At 37.2% G+C, this 19,557-nt stretch overlaps 2 protein-coding genes across 7 annotated transcripts in view; one reads left to right on the top strand and one right to left on the bottom strand.

Moving 5' to 3' along the window:
- Positions 1–7,178, top strand: part of LOC308655784 (interferon-activable protein 203-like) — a 441,182-nt gene extending 434,004 nt beyond the window's left edge. For all 5 annotated transcript variants that reach the window (XM_081306062.1, XM_081306063.1, XM_081306064.1 and 2 more), the window contains 4 exons: positions 659–871; positions 2,537–2,956; positions 4,564–4,752; positions 6,085–7,178. In XM_081306062.1, the coding sequence (XP_081162188.1) occupies positions 659–871; positions 2,537–2,956; positions 4,564–4,752; positions 6,085–6,162 (900 nt within the window). In that variant the 3' untranslated portion in view covers positions 6,163–7,178. The remainder of the gene's footprint in view (positions 1–658; positions 872–2,536; positions 2,957–4,563; positions 4,753–6,084) is intronic.
- A 6,792-nt stretch (positions 7,179–13,970) lies between these two features.
- The window catches only part of AIM2 (absent in melanoma 2), a 69,724-nt gene continuing 64,137 nt past the window's right edge, over positions 13,971–19,557 (bottom strand). For both annotated transcript variants that reach the window (XM_081308511.1, XM_081308512.1), the window contains 4 exons: positions 19,063–19,214; positions 16,354–16,779; positions 14,875–15,063; positions 13,971–14,241 (listed from right to left, as the gene is read on the bottom strand). In XM_081308511.1, the coding sequence (XP_081164637.1) occupies positions 14,221–14,241; positions 14,875–15,063; positions 16,354–16,779; positions 19,063–19,214 (788 nt within the window). In that variant the 3' untranslated portion in view covers positions 13,971–14,220. The remainder of the gene's footprint in view (positions 14,242–14,874; positions 15,064–16,353; positions 16,780–19,062; positions 19,215–19,557) is intronic.

The following is a 19,557-nucleotide window of genomic DNA, read 5'->3' on the forward strand; positions in this document are numbered from 1 at the left end:
AGAGGTTTCCCATTGTTACTTGAAATTCTCTAACCATGTAGCTAAAGATAATGCTTTGGGTAGTATGTTGAATTGCTGTGAATGCAACTAGTAACCCAGAAAGATTCTGGCTTCCTGGTCCACATTATAGAGGTAGCAGGATCCTTCCTGAGGAACTGTGAATTTGAGGGACCTGTCCTGTTGCAGTCATGATCAGACACCTGAAAGGATGGAGACCTTCATTTCCTAGATGCCAAAGAGCACAGGACAGGGACTGGGGCATGTAACTGAAAGACTTAGTTAACAAAGGCCCATTAGCCTGTTTTGCACCCCTTCAACAACAACAACAACAAAAAAAAAAACTGTAAGAGTTGTATCTAACTGAATGATTTAGACCAGTTATATAGGATCTGTAGAACCAGTATTACATCCTAGACCAGTGAAATGCCAATCCTTTGAGATTTTTACATTTAAAAGGAGGATTGTGGTAGGAGGAGGCATGGTGTTGGAGGTGCCTGAATGTGTGCTATTATTCCTTCTGTGACCCAGGAGAAAATATGCATGGTATAGGTTCTATGTAAAATAGAAAAAAAAATGAGAATAAAAGATGCATTTCATCTGATTTAAAAAAAAAAAAAACATTAAACAAAAAAAAGTAAAGAAATTTATTTTCCTTCAGGAAATGGACAACACAAACACCCAAACACATGATAACATGAAGGTACAGGAATCTCAGGGACAGCGTCAACTTCCAGAACTGTCATCATTTGCCACACAAACAACTGTGAGTATGTCCCACACTTTTAAGATGGCTCCCAGAACACCATCCTGCAGTTTCCAGACTCTTCAGGTGACTCTAACAGAACCATCCACCAGAATCCAGACTCTGCAGGTGGGTGCATCCATACTGTCTACCAGTCAACAGACTCCTCTGATGACTCAAACCCCATTCAGCAGTTGCTTCCTCACAGTAAAATTTCCTGTTCCCGCAAATATAAGGACAGGGATTAACAGAAACTTGGAAGAACAGAAACTTCTAACTCACTTATTTAGTTCAGTTGTTATTTTTATTAGGTATTTTTTGGGATCCTATCCTAACTTTGAATTCTAATTCATATAATGCCCCACTCCATCAGGATAATCTATGACTATTAGTGAGTACCTAAATCTTCCCTGTTCCATAACCAGTAAAACAAGACATTAGTTTACTTCATTTTATTTTTTTGTTTGGTTTGCATTTTTCATTTTTCCTCACTGCAACATGTAAATGGTATCTTTGGGTAAAATAGTGTGTAGAAATACAGAGCCAACGGGAATATATTGATATTGCTTTTCTTTCATTATTTTTTGTTAACACCAATGACATCATCTTAGAAAATTAATGAAAAAATAGATGTATGGACAAATATAATTAAGATTTAACTGTCTGGAATTTTTTCTCTATCACATGCCAAGCTTAAGTGTATCGTCTTCTCTATCTTTTGTTATGTATATATAAGAAATATCATTTTCTCCCAAGTTGGGCCACACTGCATGTATTCTTATATAACCCAGACTTTAAAAATTCTTTTAGCATATCTTGAAGTGAATGGCTTCAATCAGCCAATATAGACTTAAACAACTTTATTGTATGTAAAAAATTACATGATTATTCTATGCATTATAAAAATAATTTCATATTATCTGGCTTTATGTTACTTTTGGTATTCCCTATACCTGCAATAAATGGAAGAACATGTGTCACTCAGTCCTTCTTTTATCACCTGCAGAGAATGATATAATTTATTTCTCAAGCTCTGTACACTTTCTGTCAGATGTTTTTGTCACCATCATGAGGTGCTGGGAATGAATTTCCTGATGTAGAAAAGTATTTAACCATATTGATGAGAAGGCAGAGCGAAACCCCATCCCTCGAAGGTCGTATTCTGTAGAACTTTCTAGGTCAGATCTCAGTGAGCACTGCTGATCTGTGGAGAATATCCATCTGCTGATTCCTAGAACTCCCATGGTCTCCTCCATACTTCTTCTTCCAGATCAGTAGACTCCCTTTAATTCAAAGTGCTCTGCTGAAATTCAGAAAGAGTGCAGGGCACTGTGGAGAAATGTGATCAGGGTAGAGTTCCTTCATGACTAATTTCCAATGCCATAATTCCCCTCAATGCCTGGTAGCATTCAGCCTGGACCTGTTCAGACTAGGAAAGTCTGGGGGTTCTTTCAATGTCTACCTTATGAACCCTTTTGCAATACATCACTGATTTCTTTAAAAAAGCTTTGTGATTTGAGTCTTTAAAAAGTCCTATTAAGATTAGTATCAGTTGAAATTACTACCTAAATCTTTTCTTTTTTTTTTTTTACTACATAAATTACACTGTGTCTGCCATTATTGTCTAAATTTTCCCCAACTCTGCCCAATTAATGTTTCCTTGAGGATAGCATCGGGAATCTTCTTTACATTCCTTGAGAATCGACCCTGAACCTGAGAGGGGTCTCATTAGACAGTGACTCTGGATTCACTGTCATAACTGTGCTGTGTTTCTGCTGTGTACTTTCTAAGTAGAATCCAGGATTGACAACTATACCTACTGAAGCTTCCGAAGAACGTGGTCACCAGAAGGGCCCCAAAGAAGTAGTGGTGTTGAAAGTAACAGAACCATTTATTTATGAGTTCAAAGAAGGCGGGAAGAAGATGTTTCATGCTACAGTGGCCACCGAGAGCGAATTCTTCCGAGTGAAAGTTTTCGACTTCCACTTGAAGGACAAATTCATCCCAAAGACAGTTATTGCCATATCCGATTATATTGGCTGCAACGGGTTCCTGGAGATATACAGTGCTTCAAGTGTGTCTCACGTGAGCACAGACAGAAAGATGGAGATCTCAAGTAGACTGATTAAAAATGCTAATGCAACTCCTAAAATTGAGTATCTTTGCTCGCAATGTACAGTAAAATATGTGAATGGGGTGTACACAGTGTATAAGGTAAGCCATAGTATTATTTCATAAAATTTCTTCAGCAAACCTAGATTTTTTAAAAGCCTTAACTTGCTAACTGGAGATGGGTCGATTGACTGAGTACAGGAAATCCAGGCCTGACTGACTCACTTTCCACTTTAGAGTACAGCATAGTCGATCTCAGACCTTTTATCTTTTCAGGATCTCACCAGGAAAGTTCTTCAGAAAGAGAATCACCAAGAATCTTTGGCATTCTAACAGTTATTCTGATACTTTCGTAGCCACCCTGGTCTACAGCAGTATACAGTTCCTCTCAACCCATGTATCCTTAGGATTTTGCTTGAGTTTTCCCCATCTGTATCAATGACAACTTAATTGTAAAGGAAGAATTAGCCTCCCAAATCTGGATCTGGTTGTGGTGACCAAAATAAGAAACCTAAATAGGTGGCTCTGCCCCAGGATGTGGTGACATCTAGCAGTGATCTGATCAGTTGGACTGTATGCGCTCACTCTTTCCCATTCATTACTCTTCGTTACTCTTTATTAAGAAATTGTGACACATTTCGTCTGCATTAAATCATAAGAGAAACAGAAGCTGCAGACAAGAAACATGCAATTTAATCTCTCCATTTACAAGGGACAATGAAATGCGAAGAAGCTTGGTGAATTTTTAGACTCCTCAGTCTTCCTAGGCAGTCCCAACACACCATGTAAATAGTACCCTTAACTGAGTTAACTGCTAATGTTGGAAGTGTGTCAATCTGCTATGTATGTCTTTGAGGATGGTCTTTTTTATTTTTTCTTTTTGATGGTGGGGAGTGAAACCAGGGTTACTCCACCACTGAGATACCTTCATAGTCCTATCTATCTATCTATCTATCTATCTATCTATCTATCTATCTATCCATCCATCCATCTATCCAGGGTCTCACCAAGTTGACAAGGCTGGCCTTGAACTTCTGATCCTCTGACCTCAGCCTCCAGAGCATCTGGGATCATAGGCCTGCAACACACCCAGATGAGTGTGGATTTTTCTTTTTCCTGTGCTGTTTTCTGTACACTCTCTTTAAACAATTGTACATGTAAAAGTGGCTGTAGAATTCATTAATATAGTAAAATACCAACCAAAGACAGTGGGACTAAATCCTTTGGATTTAAAATTTGGCACAGAGCAAATCAATGGAGAGGATAGAAAAAGAAATTGTATATTGAAATAACATGCAATACTTAATGAGGACTTCTCATAGTCTCTCAGGCTCCTGGTGAGCCCTAAATGGCTTTTCTTCTTCTCTTTTCATGTGGAAGTAACAAAGAAACCTACCAAGGTAATCAGATTTCTCTCTTTTGAGCTCCTTAGGAAATCCCAACTCTGCCAATTAACTGCTGCTAACTCTTCAATTAATGCTGATATGTAAAAATTACGAAGATAATAAAGTCTCCTAGAAAAATCTACCACATGAAGACACTAAATAAGGAAATCTTGAGAGAAGTTTGATGGAAAATATCTGGACCTGTGGTTCAGATCTATTTACTTTGTCACAGATGAATATTTTCATTTATACCCTTTATTTTTCATAGATCTAAGAGTTCCTGATACATTTCTCATAAAATTGAGTGTTAATTATCTTTTTCAGAAAGACATGAGGGAAGATTGCACTTATTATGGAATACGAGATGACACAGGGAACATGGAAGTGGTGGTGTATGGATGGATGACCTATGTCAACTGTGAGGAAGGAGATAAAATTAATCTCTTCTGTTTTGAATTGGCTTTCAATGAAGATAAGTGGCAGCTTAGATCTGTAAGGCACAGCTATATGAAGGTAGGTGTTCTATGGGAATGTGATTCTTCCAAATGGAAATTATTTTAAAAAATTTTATTTGTTTTTTTTTTAAATTATATGTGACAGTAGAATGTATTTTGACATATCATATGCACATGGAGTATAACTTCTCATTTTCTACATGATAAGAGTTACACTAGTAGTGTGTTCATATATGAATATAGGAAAGCTGTGTCCGTTTCATTCTACTGACTTTCCCATTTCTACTTGGAGTGGAACCACTGTTTGACCCAGTTATCCCAATCCTCAGCATATACCCAAAGGGATGTAAACTCAGTATACTATAGTGACACAGTCACATCAATATTATGGCAACTAGTTTCTTTATACTACACTTTAAGAAAACAAAATAGCAGCAGTTAACACAGATTTCAACAGATGGAAAGAAAAGTAAGCTCTGCCCATTAGTGCATATAAACTTTTTTTCACCGTTTTTTAAAAAATGAAGGATATTTCTAATCAGAGTGAAGAAAGTATATTCAGAGAGACTTTCAAAATTTATTACATCCTAAGCTAAATAATGAAGATATACTGAATTGATCAAAGCAAGAAATAATTTAATAAGAAATTTGGGTTCAATTAAGACAGATATGTTTTAAATTCTGGCTCTGTGATTTTCTAAATGACTAAAGATTTAAAACACAAGGAACTTCTCTGCTACCATCTATAAAGTGGGGAAATATTTTCTAATATAACAGGTCACCAACAAAACCCCTAAGAGATCTAGGTTACCAATGCTGCCCTGAGCAAATCAGAACACAAGTACTTCCCTTTAGAGAAATGGTAGATGACAGTGTCTGTGCTCATTGTCACACTAATGCACACATTCATGTGCAAGTCATGGAACACTGCAAAAGGCTGATGCTGGTCAGCAAACAAATAAAATAAAAAGGCTGACCTGTTCAAGCCACTGATATGTGCAAATGACCTGTTGAAGCATCCCTGCTGAGATCTCTCTGATCCTCAGGACCATCGGTCAAATATTCCTCCCACCAGTTGCACTAGGAAAGCCTTTTGTAACTTCCTCCCTCCCTTCTGCCCAATGAAAACCTCCACTCAGCTTTGCCATGGGGTCCACCAGCTCTTGTCTCTTGTGCTGTTTCCTGATACCACCTGTGTTCATGCTGGATAAAGTGACTAGCTGATTTTCTAGTCCTAAGCAAGTGGGAAAAGGTGTCTCCAACCACAGGAATGGTTACAGGAGATAAGTAGGAGTGAGAAAAGAGATGAGGTTCGTGGGGAGGAGACCCTGTGGGTGAAGAGAGAAAGGTGTGGCCAGCTGCATCTCAACTTCTTGCTTTCTTCTTCAAGGTAATCAAGGCCAGGAGATTCAACAGAGGACAACTCAATTGTAATTCAAATATGAACACTTCACAAGAATCCTCCTAAAAGCCAGGATGCCATTGATAACAGTGCTCATGGAGATAAGAACCAAGTACAGAAAAAAAGATACATATTATAACATCATACATATGAAACCCAGCTTTTGTGCTGACAATATAGTTTAGTGGTACAGTGGTTTCCTAGCAAACATGAGGCCCTGGGTTCAATCCCCAGCACCACAAAAATAAATGAGTAATAAATGAATAAAAACAAAAATAGCACTTAATTTTAGAAAACAGGAATTTAAGAAATTAATTAAAAGTCTTTCTACTTTCTACTGTTTTGTGTGTTCTAAATTCTATATTTTGCCATCTATAACTTCTATAATTGTAACTATAATTATAACCTCTATAATTAATAATTTTTTCTCAATCAATGCTAGGTCTTAGTCACCATTCAATAGGCTATGACCTCCTCAAAAAGAAAAAAAAAAGAATGTTTGGCAATGAAATTCACCCTGGGCTATAATTGCAAACCCCTTTATACTGGGAGGGTTTGCTTTAGCATAGAAGAGGGGATATCTTTGAAAATCTGTTTCCTAGAGAGGCCACAACTGGGGACTATGTGGAGGTGTTGTCTGTTGATTAGCATGAACATACTAGAATGTTAAAAGAATTTCTGCCCCTCCCTGATGTACTCCCTGTATCTGAAATACGTATTTCCATTAATCTACCCAAGTACCAATAGGCCTCCATAGCTATCCCCCCACAATTCCTCCTCCTTACATTCCCTGTGTGTGAATCCATCAGGAAGCTGGCCCGGCACTTCTGCAGTAGGCAATCACTGGAGAGAACTGATTTTCTTTAGAGTAGAATAGCAGGAAGCAGATATCTGCAAAGAAATTTCACTCTTGTATTTTTATTGATCACATATTGGTACCAGGTATTTTGTGATTGTTTTGTGTCCTTTAATCTTCCTATAAGCCCTAAAAGGTGGATGGATAGTTTTCTCCATTTTACTCTGTGTAGTGTGTGGCAGACAAGCAACAGACAGGCACACCCACTCTCCTAAAGACACTTGGATGGGAAAGTAGAGAGCTACATATGGAAATGGTAGGAGACCTTCAATGATACATAAAATTATAAGAGGTTATGAGGGGCAAGGGGGAGGGGAAAAAAAGGGAGAGAATTGAACAACAGCAGGGGAGGTAGAGCGGGAAGATGGGAGGGGAGGGGAGGAGAGGGGGGATAGTAGGGGATAGGAAAGGCAGCAGAATACAACAGTCACTAATATGGCATTATGTAAAAATGTGAATATGTAACAGATGTGATTCTGCAATCTGTATTTGGGGTGAAAATGGGAGTTCAAAACACAATTTGAGTCAAATGTATGAAAGATGATATATCATGAGCTATGTAATGCTTTAAATAATCAATAAAAAAATTAAAAAAAAGAAAAAGAATTTCAGAAAATTTCAAACAATTTGAGAAGGAAAATACTAACCATAGTGAAATAATAATGCTTTGATGAAATACTTTACTTAAAATATGAATTTTGTGGCCATATTAAAAAAAATGGATGACTTGTACTGCCAAATTTTAAACTTGTGAAGTAAATTAAAAACAAATTAAAAAAAAAAAGAATCCAGGGAGCAGTTCCAGTGTGGGGGAGGTGTGATGGGGAAGAATCCGGAGCTGAGTTGGAAATTTGGAGAGCATGGGTACGTTTACCACAATAGGGTTCCAAGAATACAGATGCCCTATTTGTCTAAAGAAAAGAGGCTTTAAAGTTCTACCATGAGGTTCTGGGGCCCAAGGCCAAAGGAATAATTTTGCATTGCTTTGCCATAGACTGCCTTTGTTTTGATTATTTCTTTTCTTATAGTTGACTCGGATGCTAATTAGACATTTTCTTGCCTATAACTACTCTAATAACACACACACACACACACACACACATATACACATAATGTTATATACTTATATACAGTTCTATCACTGCAGATGTGCTTACATGGTAATGTATTACATGGTATGGGTACGTATTCCTCATCGACAGAAACTGAAGTTCAAAGAGATTTAATGAAGTGTCAAATCACTTACTTCGGCACTAATTAGGAACAGAGATCATCCTGGGATGTCACCTGCTAAAACTTCCTCTAAATTCAAACTTGACTTATGGACACGAAGGAAAAAGATTGCTTCATACCCAACTGATATTGTATTCTGAGTTGTCCTGATACTCTGGTACTCTATGAAAACTTCCTACAATCTGCTATTCTTGAGTCTGTAGATGGTGGCAATTAAGAGTAAAGACTTACAGTACCCAGCATCCCTGCCCTGCTTTCCGTCATGCTGATTCCCCTTTGAACTTGTAAGAACTGGGTCTCCAACAGAGATAATCAAAAAAATCACATTCTATACAAGAGTTTGCTTCTTTGTTTTGTTTTCACTTAAATAGCTTCATCATCTAATTCCACAATCCCACTCTAGCTTACATCCTTGTGCCATACCACATATCAGAGCTCCTCCTTGGAATTAAAATAAACTTAAGAAAAAGCCAAAATCCAGAGCTGCTGCTAGTGCATATGGGCCAAAGAGGTCAGGACAGCTCACAGAGATGCTAATCTGCAACCATAGACATCTGACAGATTGGGTGGTTTTAAGGTATCCAAGAAACAGAGAAATGTCATTGTGAAGATCTCTGGAGTATCCCAGTATGACAATGATTGAAAGAGACACACCCAACTGCCTGCCTCCATTTTCTCCACTGTTAAAATAGGGCTAATAACAGAATTAACATCATAGTTATGGCTGGCCTGGATATTAAGTGAAGACATTCTAGATAAAGTACTTAGCAATTAGCTACCATCTATCAAACAATTAAGAAAGCCATTGTAATTAGTTTGTAACTTGCATTTATTTAGTAATTGTCTTAGAAATCTTTTTGTATCAAAACATGTCAATCTAAATCATACTTCTTAACTATTTTTAATAACAAATTCATCATAATTTATTGAACTGTTGTTGATCCCTCCAGGTATTTTGTACAATTTCAGGGGCTGAAGGCTCAGTGTTACGGTGCCTTCCTACCGCAGGTTAGTCCCTGGATTCCATCCAAAAGACACACACACACACACACACACACACACACACACATACATACACACACATATACACACCCACACCCACATACACACACACACAATTATTTAATGCCCATTAACCAACAGATTAGATCTATAAGTAGAATTTCTAAATCAAATAATAGTAGAGTAAATGCAAATGTATAAAATGTATCAATTAATACTTCTGAAGACATTGTTTTTAGTAATTACAAATCATTGACACATTCACAAACCTGGGAATCATTAACCTTATGGATAAGGATTAGTCATTGTTTTAAAAATCCTGATCTAGTCTTTGTGAGATTTTAGTTTCCTCTTATTTATTATTAAGCAATGGGAACTTATTTCAGAGAAATGTTTATAAAAACAACCAAATGAATATTTAAAAGTCCACCATTCTATCTTCCAACTTGATGTGTATTTCCTGTTGATTATTATATAAAATGTACACAGTAACACTAACTATAATTAATGGAAATTCCTATTAGATTTTCTAAATGCATATAATCATAAACCACCAAGATACAGAATAGTCCATTCCAACAAAAGCTAAGATCTACTTTAACTTTTCCTCCAAGTTCAAACTCCAGGCAACTTCTGACTTAGAGTTTACTTACATTTATAACTTTTCCAGAATATCTTAAAATGGAATCCAAAAGAACATAAAATTTTGAATCTGGCTTCTTTCACTTACTAAAATACATTTAATATTTATCCCATGGAGTTGTGTTTGACATTGATTTATTCCTTTTTATTGCTGAATACAGTTAAATAGTGTGAATTGATACAAGTTCATTTATCCATTTCTCAGGTGAGGGTCAATGGTCTCTAAATTTTTTTGCATAATTACACATTAAACTTCCATAAATATTCACATGCAGATTTTTGTCTGAGCATACATTATCATTTCATGTACGGAAAAAACTTATAGTGAAATTGCTGTGCACATTTAAATTTGTAAGGAATCGTCAAACTATTCTCTAAAGTGACTATAACATTTTCTATTTCCTCCAACAATATATGAGAGTTTCAGATCCATTTCATCCCCCCCTCAGAGCTTAGCAATGTAGATGTCCATTAACTTCTTAAAAACTCTTTTGTAAAGTGATTGTAACCACTTGTCAACCCCACCAGATTTTAGGACAATTCCAGATCTGCCATATCCTTGTCAGCAGTTGCTGTGATCAATTTAAATTTTAATCATTCTAATAAGTGTACAGTGGCATCTCACTTTAATCTCTTACTTTTAATTTGTATCTCTCTAAAAATTGAATTAGATTAAGCATCTTTTTATGTGTCTGCCATTCATGTATCGTGTCTTGCCCGTTAAAAAATGTAGTTGGTTTTTCGTCATATTTAATTTTGAGAGGTCTTTATAAATTCTACATGCAAAGTTTTGAGGAACTACATGATTAACAAATATTCAACCTTAATCCATGGTTTGCCTTCCAATGTGTTTAATGATGTTTTTGAAGATTAATTCTTCATTTTGATAAAGTTCACATTGTTAAAAATAGCCCTTGTGTAGATTGTGCTTTTGGTGTCAAATATTAAAAAGTCTTTGTTTAAATCAATATCAAACAGAGTTTTGTCTTGTGTTCTGAAAATTTATAGTTTTGGGTTTTTACCTTTAAGCTAATAGTCTATTTTTAGTTAATTTTATATTGAAAGTGAGGTATTGATAATATTCATTATTTTTTAACAGGGATATCAAATTGTTCCAGTACTATTTGGGGAAAAAATATTCTCTCTCCATGGCTATGTTTTTGTTCTTTTGTAGGAAATTCAACAGATCGTATAAGTGAAGGACTACTTTATCTTCCATTGCTCTATATGCCTGTCATTCCTCCAACATCATAGTCATTTTATTATTTAAATATCCCTTGCAATACTTTTAGTCATTGTCTTAAGATTCACAATATACATCTTTAATTATAAATCCAATCTCAAATAATATTATGTTGTTCATATTGTTGTATAAAGGCCTTTGTAATAGTATGCTGCTAATTCTTCCTGCTCACATTTTGTGCTATTCTTGCCATATATTGTACTTTTAGATGTTATATAAATGCACCATACATTGCTAGTATTTTTGTTTGAGACCAGGAATTAGCAAATTATAAACCATTGTCCAAGTCTGGCTCATTGCCTGTTTTTGAACAGCCTACAAGCTAATTTTTTTTTTAATTTTAAATGTTTGTAAAAGATCAAAAGGATAATACTGCGTGACATAGAAAATTATATACATTTCAAACATCAGAGTCTATAAATAAAGTTTTATTGGAAAACAGATATGCTCACTTATTGAAATATTACCTATGGCTTTGTAGTCTGTGCAGACCTAAGCAGCTGTAGCAGAGGCCATATGTCCTGCACAGCCTAATAGACATAAAAGGTCAGGCCTTGCTTTTTGAACATCAGTCTTCTTTTAGGGCACTTAAAAATAAGAAGAACAAGTGAATTCTTACATTCACTACAGTTATGCCATTTGTCATTGAATTTCCATTATGTAGATCCAAGTTTCTATATTACATTCATTTTCTTAAAACTCTTAACATTTGTTTTAATTTTCACTATAAATGATATGTTTGTTTGAAAATCTCTTCTATTTGCATGTTTGACAGAACTTTAAAGATGTTGATCCATAATTTTTTGGCTTACCTATTTGCAGATAATAACTCTGCTGTAATTTCTACATTTGTTTGTGTTTATATGTGACATTTTTACTGACTCCCTTTAAGGTTTTTGCTTTAGCTGGATGCGGTGGCACATGTCTGTAATCCCAGGGGCTCAGGAGGATGAGGCATGAGGATCCCAAGTTTGAGGCCAGTCGCAGCAACTTACAGAGGCTGTAAGCATCTTAGAGAGACCCTGTCTCAAAAAATAAAAAGGGATAGAGATATGGCTCAGTGGTTAAGCACCCCTCGGTTCAATCCCTGGTACCCCCCCCCAAAAAATATTTTTACTGTATCTGCCTTTTATGAGTTCAAATATGATATATGCATGATATCTATAACTATATAATGGTTTACTTCTATTTTATGCCATTATTATTATTACTTATTCTGCTTGATGTTCTCTAAGATTCTTGGGTCTGTGACAATTTTGGTGTCTATTATATAGTTTTGAATGATATTCAACTTTCATCTCATTTCAAATGCCTCATTTTCTTTCTGTTCTCTTTCCGGGACTCCAAATGCAAGTATCTTAACCTGTGTTATCCTATGTCATTTGGTTGTCATAATCTGTTTTTTTAATTTTCACTTTTTATTTTTATTGATCTATATTTGGTTCATCAATTTATTCCTTGGCCACATAAAGTCCACTGATGATCCTGCTGAGGGCATTCTGCATCTCTGTAGCTGTTTTTTTTTTTTTTTTTCCATTTCTAGCATTTTCATTTCATTCTTTCTCACAGTTTTCATTTTGCTTCTGATATCGTCCTTTGGATGATGTTTTCTGCCCATCGATTTTTAAATACTTTGATAGTTTCAGTACATCTCTATTGTATCTGGAATTTCTCTTGCGATGACTGTACCATGGATGCTGAGTAATTCTAATTGAGAGAGAGGCCATGTTTGCAATTGTTGTTGGTTACACCCCACATGAGGAAAATTCTTCTAGAGCTATACCGTGTCAGTGTCTCAATACCTCCATCAGTATCAGCTTCATGTCTTCCTTTACAACCAAACCTAAGGAAATTTCTCTTTATATGCCCTTAATCACTCCCCTAGCAGTTAGCTCTAGTTACCTGTGATCTGATGATTTTACCTGGTGATAAATTGCACACATTTTCACTACGATGGTGAGCAATCTATTGCCTGTTCAGCCTGTCTTTGGCAGGCACTGTGTCTCTGAATCTTAGGGGTAGGATTTTCTCCCTAATTCTAAATGTCCTCCAGACGTTGGACCTAGAATCTACTTCTTCCTTTCCTCCAGAAGAACAACTTCTTCCATTTCAAAAAAAAGCTTCTGTGCTCTAAAGATGGCAGAGTTTGCTTTTCTTCCCCAAGAAATATTTTTTCTCTATGGAAGGATCTAGTCAAGGCTTCATGTCTTTCCCTCAGTGGCTTATCTTTCCCTCCCCCAGGACTGTCCCCAATCTTTCTAAAGACCATCCTATGATACATGAAGTTCCTGCAAGTGAGTACGAATTCTCAAGATTGCAGTTCCCAGGAGTTCCATACTCTAATGCCAGTCCAACATCAACCTTGATCACCCTCAATTTATTACAAATTTAAGCCAAATTCTTCTATTTGATAGGGTATCTTGAGTCCACCCTCTGCCCGAGGTTGCAAGAATGCTTCTATCTGCTCTCTCCTTGGCAGTATCTTTCGTTAGATTTTTTTTTTTTTAATTAGATGCTTGCTCTGCAACCTCAACTCTCTTGTAGATTCAGAAAACCTTGTGATGTTTCAGAATATCTGGCCTTATTTTTGTTGTTGTAAAAGTGGGAATAATGCCTTTTCCAAATCTCTACATATTCAGTGGAAGCAGAGTCCTTTTTAGTAATTATGAAATTGTATTTCTCAAGTTATCAGTAAAGTTGACAATCTTCATGTCTATGAGCCTTTCATATTTGTTCTTTTGAATTTGATAATTTACGTATTTAGTTTATATATACTTAACTCATATTGACTTATACAATTACATATAGTGAAAAATTCTTATTAATAATTTTATTCATTCAGCAGATATTTATTGAACAACAGCGATATCCTTGAGTATACATATATATATACATAGCAGAATCCTATCCCTTCCCCAAACCAAACCAGGACTCTAATTAATGAGAAAATAACTTTTATTATGATGATATGTTGATATTTTGGAGTTGTTTATCCAGCGATCATCACATCTTCACTAATTTGATGTGGGAAGGAGCCCACAAGTAGCTCACAATCTGGTTGAAGAGTATATATCAGGGATTCTTCAATTAAATGTTGCTTAGACGAACTGAGTTCAATTGATCCTTTTTGTTTATTTATTTATTTATTTTACTTTTTGGCCTTAACAACCTGGATGGAAAAGAATTAAACAGATTGATATGCAGCTGATCAGTGACCCCTCTTCTCTTCCCAGTGACTATGTCCTCCTGACATGGACCTTTCTGGTACCATCTCCCTCCCTCCCTCCTAATACATTATTCCTTCCTGGACTGCTCTCCTCACGAGCATCTGCTCTGAGATACGCACTTCTACTGAACAAGGGCATGCCTGCAGTTTTGTCAAGGCTCCAGCCCAATTCTTACAAAGACAGACAGCAATTAGCCGAGCCACGGAGAAGGGAGCAAAGTGGAGGCAGTAGCACTCCTCTGGTAGATGCAGGGATGGTTGGACTGACTCAGAAATCTGTCTTCAAGGTGTTTACGGTCTGTGACTCCTTCTATCTGCATTTGCCAGGATGATCTGTACAACTCTGGGCAAGCTGTCTGCATTGGACTCATGGTGTTATCAAGGAGCTCTGTGTGGACCTCTGTGAGAACCAGGGTGTCTCTTCCTTGCGAAGCCCGTGACTTTTTAATTGTGTCTAAAATGTGCATTTTCTGGGAGGGAGGTTCCTCCGTTCTGTAAGATGCAGACAAGCTACGTATCAGGATCTTCCTGTTCAATACCACCCACCCAGCTGACTTTCCTTAAAGTTGCTCCTACCGTAATAAAGCTGTGAACTCCAGATTTCAGCTGTAACTTTTCTCCACTTTTTGACAGTTCGAAGAAGGTAAGTCTAAGCTTATCTCCTTCCTCACAGTTTACTTGGTTCTGTTTTTTGAACACCAATACTTCCATGTTCCCCGTGTTGTCACTGACGTCAAACAGTACAAGATCCTTTTTTTCTGTTTTCTGTAAAAAGAAAACCAGCACCCAGTATGATAAGCTGATTAAGGGATGCCATATTAATCAGATGCCAGACATGCCAGAAGCATCTGGCAGAAAGAAATGTAAGGGAAAATTTCAGCTTCACTTTCAGTTGGTTTACATCTAACCGATGTAACAAGTTCAGACATAGGAGGCAGCCATGGCTCAATGGAGCATGTTGCCCCTGAACCCGTTTTTCTAGTCCAAAGCCCTCTTCATTGGTGGGGGGGCAAGGATGACTCCCAGAGGAAAAACTAATGAGTGGAAAGTTGGGGCTTCTCCAAGGCCAGTAGCCAGGACAATAAGGGGAAAGGAAGATCCTGATATTGCAGGGACTCATTTATGATAACAAATCCAGGAAAGGCACGAGCCAATGAGGCAGGACTTAGAAAAAGGGTCTAATTAAGAGTAAGAAACCAAGGGCCAGAAATCATCCACAATCAAGTCTAGATCAAAAGGAAATAGGATGTTGATCAGTCACCCAAAAGACTGATAGTATTTAGGTATAATTTTATGGGCTAAATGGGTATATAGTAGTGAATGGTTGGCCAGAGTAAAAGCCCAAAATTGAGAGAAAGAAAGTGCTTTCCTATCTGAGGTCATTTTGGGCTTGAATTTTCCAGGACAGATTCCTCCTGTCAGCTCGTCTGCAGCTCACCCAGGACAGCCGAGGTTGTGCTATGGTCCCTGGATGAGGGGCTATCGCTTCTCTCCTGTGTTTGTTTCTTCAGGTCCTTCCAGAAAAAAGTGGCCACACAAGGCAAGTTCCCGGAGGCTTAGCACACAATCCTTCATGATTTCTCACTTCTAATACGTCTCTGCACACTCTTCTATTTTCTTCATTTAGTCAGAATTCTTTAATCCTGCCCTAACTTATGGATCTTCCAGGTCAGTGAATCCAGTTTATTGCTCAGTGACTTATTTTGCATTAATATAACTATCACTTAAAATACCAATGGTACATACAAACAAAGCATGAAAATATCCCAAAGGGTAAAAATTATTGTAGCCCTTCTCCAGAGGCAATAAGGATAAAAGAAGTTGAAACAGGCTTATGACAACCTCTTGAGAATGAAAATATTTGGGGGAGGGGGTTGCCTATGAGTTTTGGCACATTAACTCTGCAACTCTCTAGAACTTTGGGTTTATTTGTTTAGATTTTTACTAATAGAGAAAAAAATGGAACTGAATGATTTCTGAAGTCCATTTAAAGGTCAGATTAAAGAACACCTTATTCTTACTAATTAATATGTAAAACTATACGTAGGAACTTACCTTCTGTATTACAAACAGCCCGTTCACTATTGTCCCGAGGGGCTGAGTCTGAAGTTTATTTATCTTTGGTGTCTCCCCAGCTTTCCTGATAATATGCGGTGGTACATTAATCTCTTGATCAGACTTAGCATCAACTATCAGTGAGGCACTATTCACCTCCAGAAAACCACTGTGCCAACAATATTTTGATATGATAATTGTTCTCTTGGGGGCAAATTTATCTTTTAACTGCATATTAAAAACTTTTACAAAAAAGAATTCCTTTTCCGTGGCCACAGTAGCATGAAACATCTCTTGCTTTCTTCCATCTTGGGTCTCAAATTCGAAGGGCTTTGTTGCTTTCAGCACCATGACTATTATGCCGTCTTTCTGCAACCTTTCTTCTCGGGCAGATTCCTGCTGGGCCGTCACCTGCTTCTGCTTAGGCTGAAGACCACAGAAGAAAGATGTGAACCATGAGTAAAGGGGCACTTAGTGTTAGACCTTAGGAAGCCAGCCCGAGAGAGGAGCAACCAAAGGAAGAGATGGAAGGGGGTTAGGAAGAGATTTGAACTCAGAATTATCTGGATAGGAAAGAGAATGCAAAAGAACGATTTCAAGTCCTGTGTTCAAATGGGCCAGCGGAACAAGCTTTGGAGATAGATTCCCTGAATCTGAATCCTCAGCTTTCTCATCTAAAGGGTGTGTAGAGTGCATCAGATTTATGCAGCATTGCCAAGGCAAAGGGGGTAAATCTGTTCTTGTCTTCTTCTGTTGATTGCATTGGGGCATAAGGTGCCCTTGTGCTCTATCCAATATTGTCCTGAATATTCATTTTACTCTGGTATGAAGGTGAGGGAGCTCAGTGGTCTGACAAGTCTCCCCAAATTCCTAGGGATAGTAATAATAAAAGTACACATTAAATTAAATGTGAATAAAGAGAGAGACCTAGGACAGAGATCTTACAAATAAATTAAAGGCTAATTAAAAAGCAGAATCAAGTCTACCTTTATGAATTAACCCCTAGAAATACTGAATGGTACACTACAGTTTACCTTAAAAAATTTATTGTTGTTTTTAATTACAAAAATTTGAAATCATTTAAATGCAAAAAAAAAAAGAGAGAAGACTGATTGGCACACACCGTCTATTTATGTGTAAGTACACTTCATGATGTTCACACAATAATAAAGCCAACTAATGACAGATATGTCTCTCAGAACATATCCCTGTTATTAAACGGCAAGGACTGAACAGTGTTGTTTATTTTTACTACAGTAAAATCTTAAGCATCTCAGAAAAGTAGTAATACTGAAAAGAATGTGATCTTTGGATAGTAGGATCTTACTGTTTATAAACTATCACATTGCATTTTTAAAAAATAAAAATCAATACCAAAAAAGGAATTTGATTAAATAAGTATGTATAGTCACATAATAGATTACTATGCAAATATTAAAAATGCTTTAGAAGAATATTATGCTAAATGGTTATAATTGATTTAACAAAGGACGAAGTCTGAAACAGAATGTACAATGTTTTTCCTATTGGCTAAATCAACAATTAAATAGTACTCACACTCCACAGAGATATTTACCAATATCACATATGTTGTTTTCTAGGTGACATGATCTTGAGTAATTTTATTGTCATCTCTATGGTTTTTGTTTTTTGAAATTAACAGAGATATGAGATTCTTTGTGTCTGTTTTAGAAACAAATGTTACTTTTAAATAGCAATATGCTCTCCAAAGCCAAAGGAAAATGTAGAGGGGGAAAAAGAACTATGTAAGACCAAGTGCAAATGTGTCTAAATTGGATCTCTGGTGGGATTGGGACCTGGAACATGGGTCCATAAGGGGACCTGACCGGACAGTACCCACAGACTCCGTTTGGACCAGTGCAGGAAAACATCAGCTTCCCTGCAGCCCAATACAAAATTTCTTGTCTTTGGTCCGGGTACCTTTAGTTAGATCTTCCAGACTAAGTAATTTTAATGGTCAGTTTCTGAAATGCACTACTTTTATCTTCATATCGTTTCCCTGACAACTTCAGAAGTTTCTAGGCCAAACCCAGAGGAAGTGGCTGCTCTGGACAAAGAGAATGGAAAACATTCCATCAATTTCTATAGCTCACACATCTGTAAAACTACATGATCCTACTTCATAGGAGACAAAACTGCACGTTTGGTAGACTTGGGGGTTTTGTTTTTGTTTTCCTTTGAGCACTTTCTTTGTCTTAAATATGCCAGAAATTGAATTTTATTTTTTTGATTTTATCTGGCTTTCACTGGTGTATAGTAACTGTTCCTAACTGTCTGTGGGCGTCCTCGGCTCCTAAGTGCTCTGTGGGACGGACTGAGACATTTGTCATGAAGGTACTGAACTTGAAATTGTCCCCACTCTATTTCTTTTACTTCTACGTGGGCATGAATACTGAAAGCACTCTAAAATATACTTCCTGGAAATGACTGTCTGAGTTTTCTTCTGATGGGATCTAGTCTAACAAGGGGTTAAAATGTCCAGAGCATGTTAGAGATTAGAAACTCCATAAGTATTTTTGAGTCCAGTTTTCTTTTTGTAACCTAGGAACAATTTTCATGTGATAGACTGTCTTTCCTTAATTGCAAGCTGTGAGATAAAGAACAGAGATCCTTGTGTAGGGACGGACAGGGACAGTGGTAGAGGGTACTCTCATAAGGATGAAGGCCACTCTGCTCACGCCGTCCTACCTTCCCGTGAGGAGAGACTGCTGGTGCCACCCGGTGCTGGCCCGCATCATTGCCGCTGACTGCGGAGGCCACAGAACCCACTTCAGTTAGACTTTTCCTTTTTGTCAGACTTGCTTCTTTGGTCTTTTTATTTCCCATATACTTATCATCAACTATTAAAAAAAAAAATTTAAAAAAGGACATATTAACCAGAAGAGGGACAAAATTGGCTGAGAAATTTAAATAGCATTATCTCTCAAGAACAAAATAAGAAGAAGGACCCTAGCAGGAGGGGTGACCAAGAGCTTCCCAGATCCGGCTGGCCTCACAGAAGTCCGCCTCACAGCCGTCACACACAAGGAGACTTTTGCAACCACCTGGGGGGCCCAGTTAGAAAGAAAGAAGGGGGTGGGTATCACAGGGATCAGCACACAGATCTTGGTGGCCCCACATTCTGGCCAATGGAGGCTCCAAACCGGAGAGATGTCCCAACAGCATTGTTCTGCAGAAAACATG

This window comes from Spermophilus citellus (assembly GCF_964194105.1).
Source record: "Spermophilus citellus genome assembly, chromosome: 9".
NCBI lineage: Eukaryota > Metazoa > Chordata > Mammalia > Rodentia > Sciuridae > Spermophilus > Spermophilus citellus.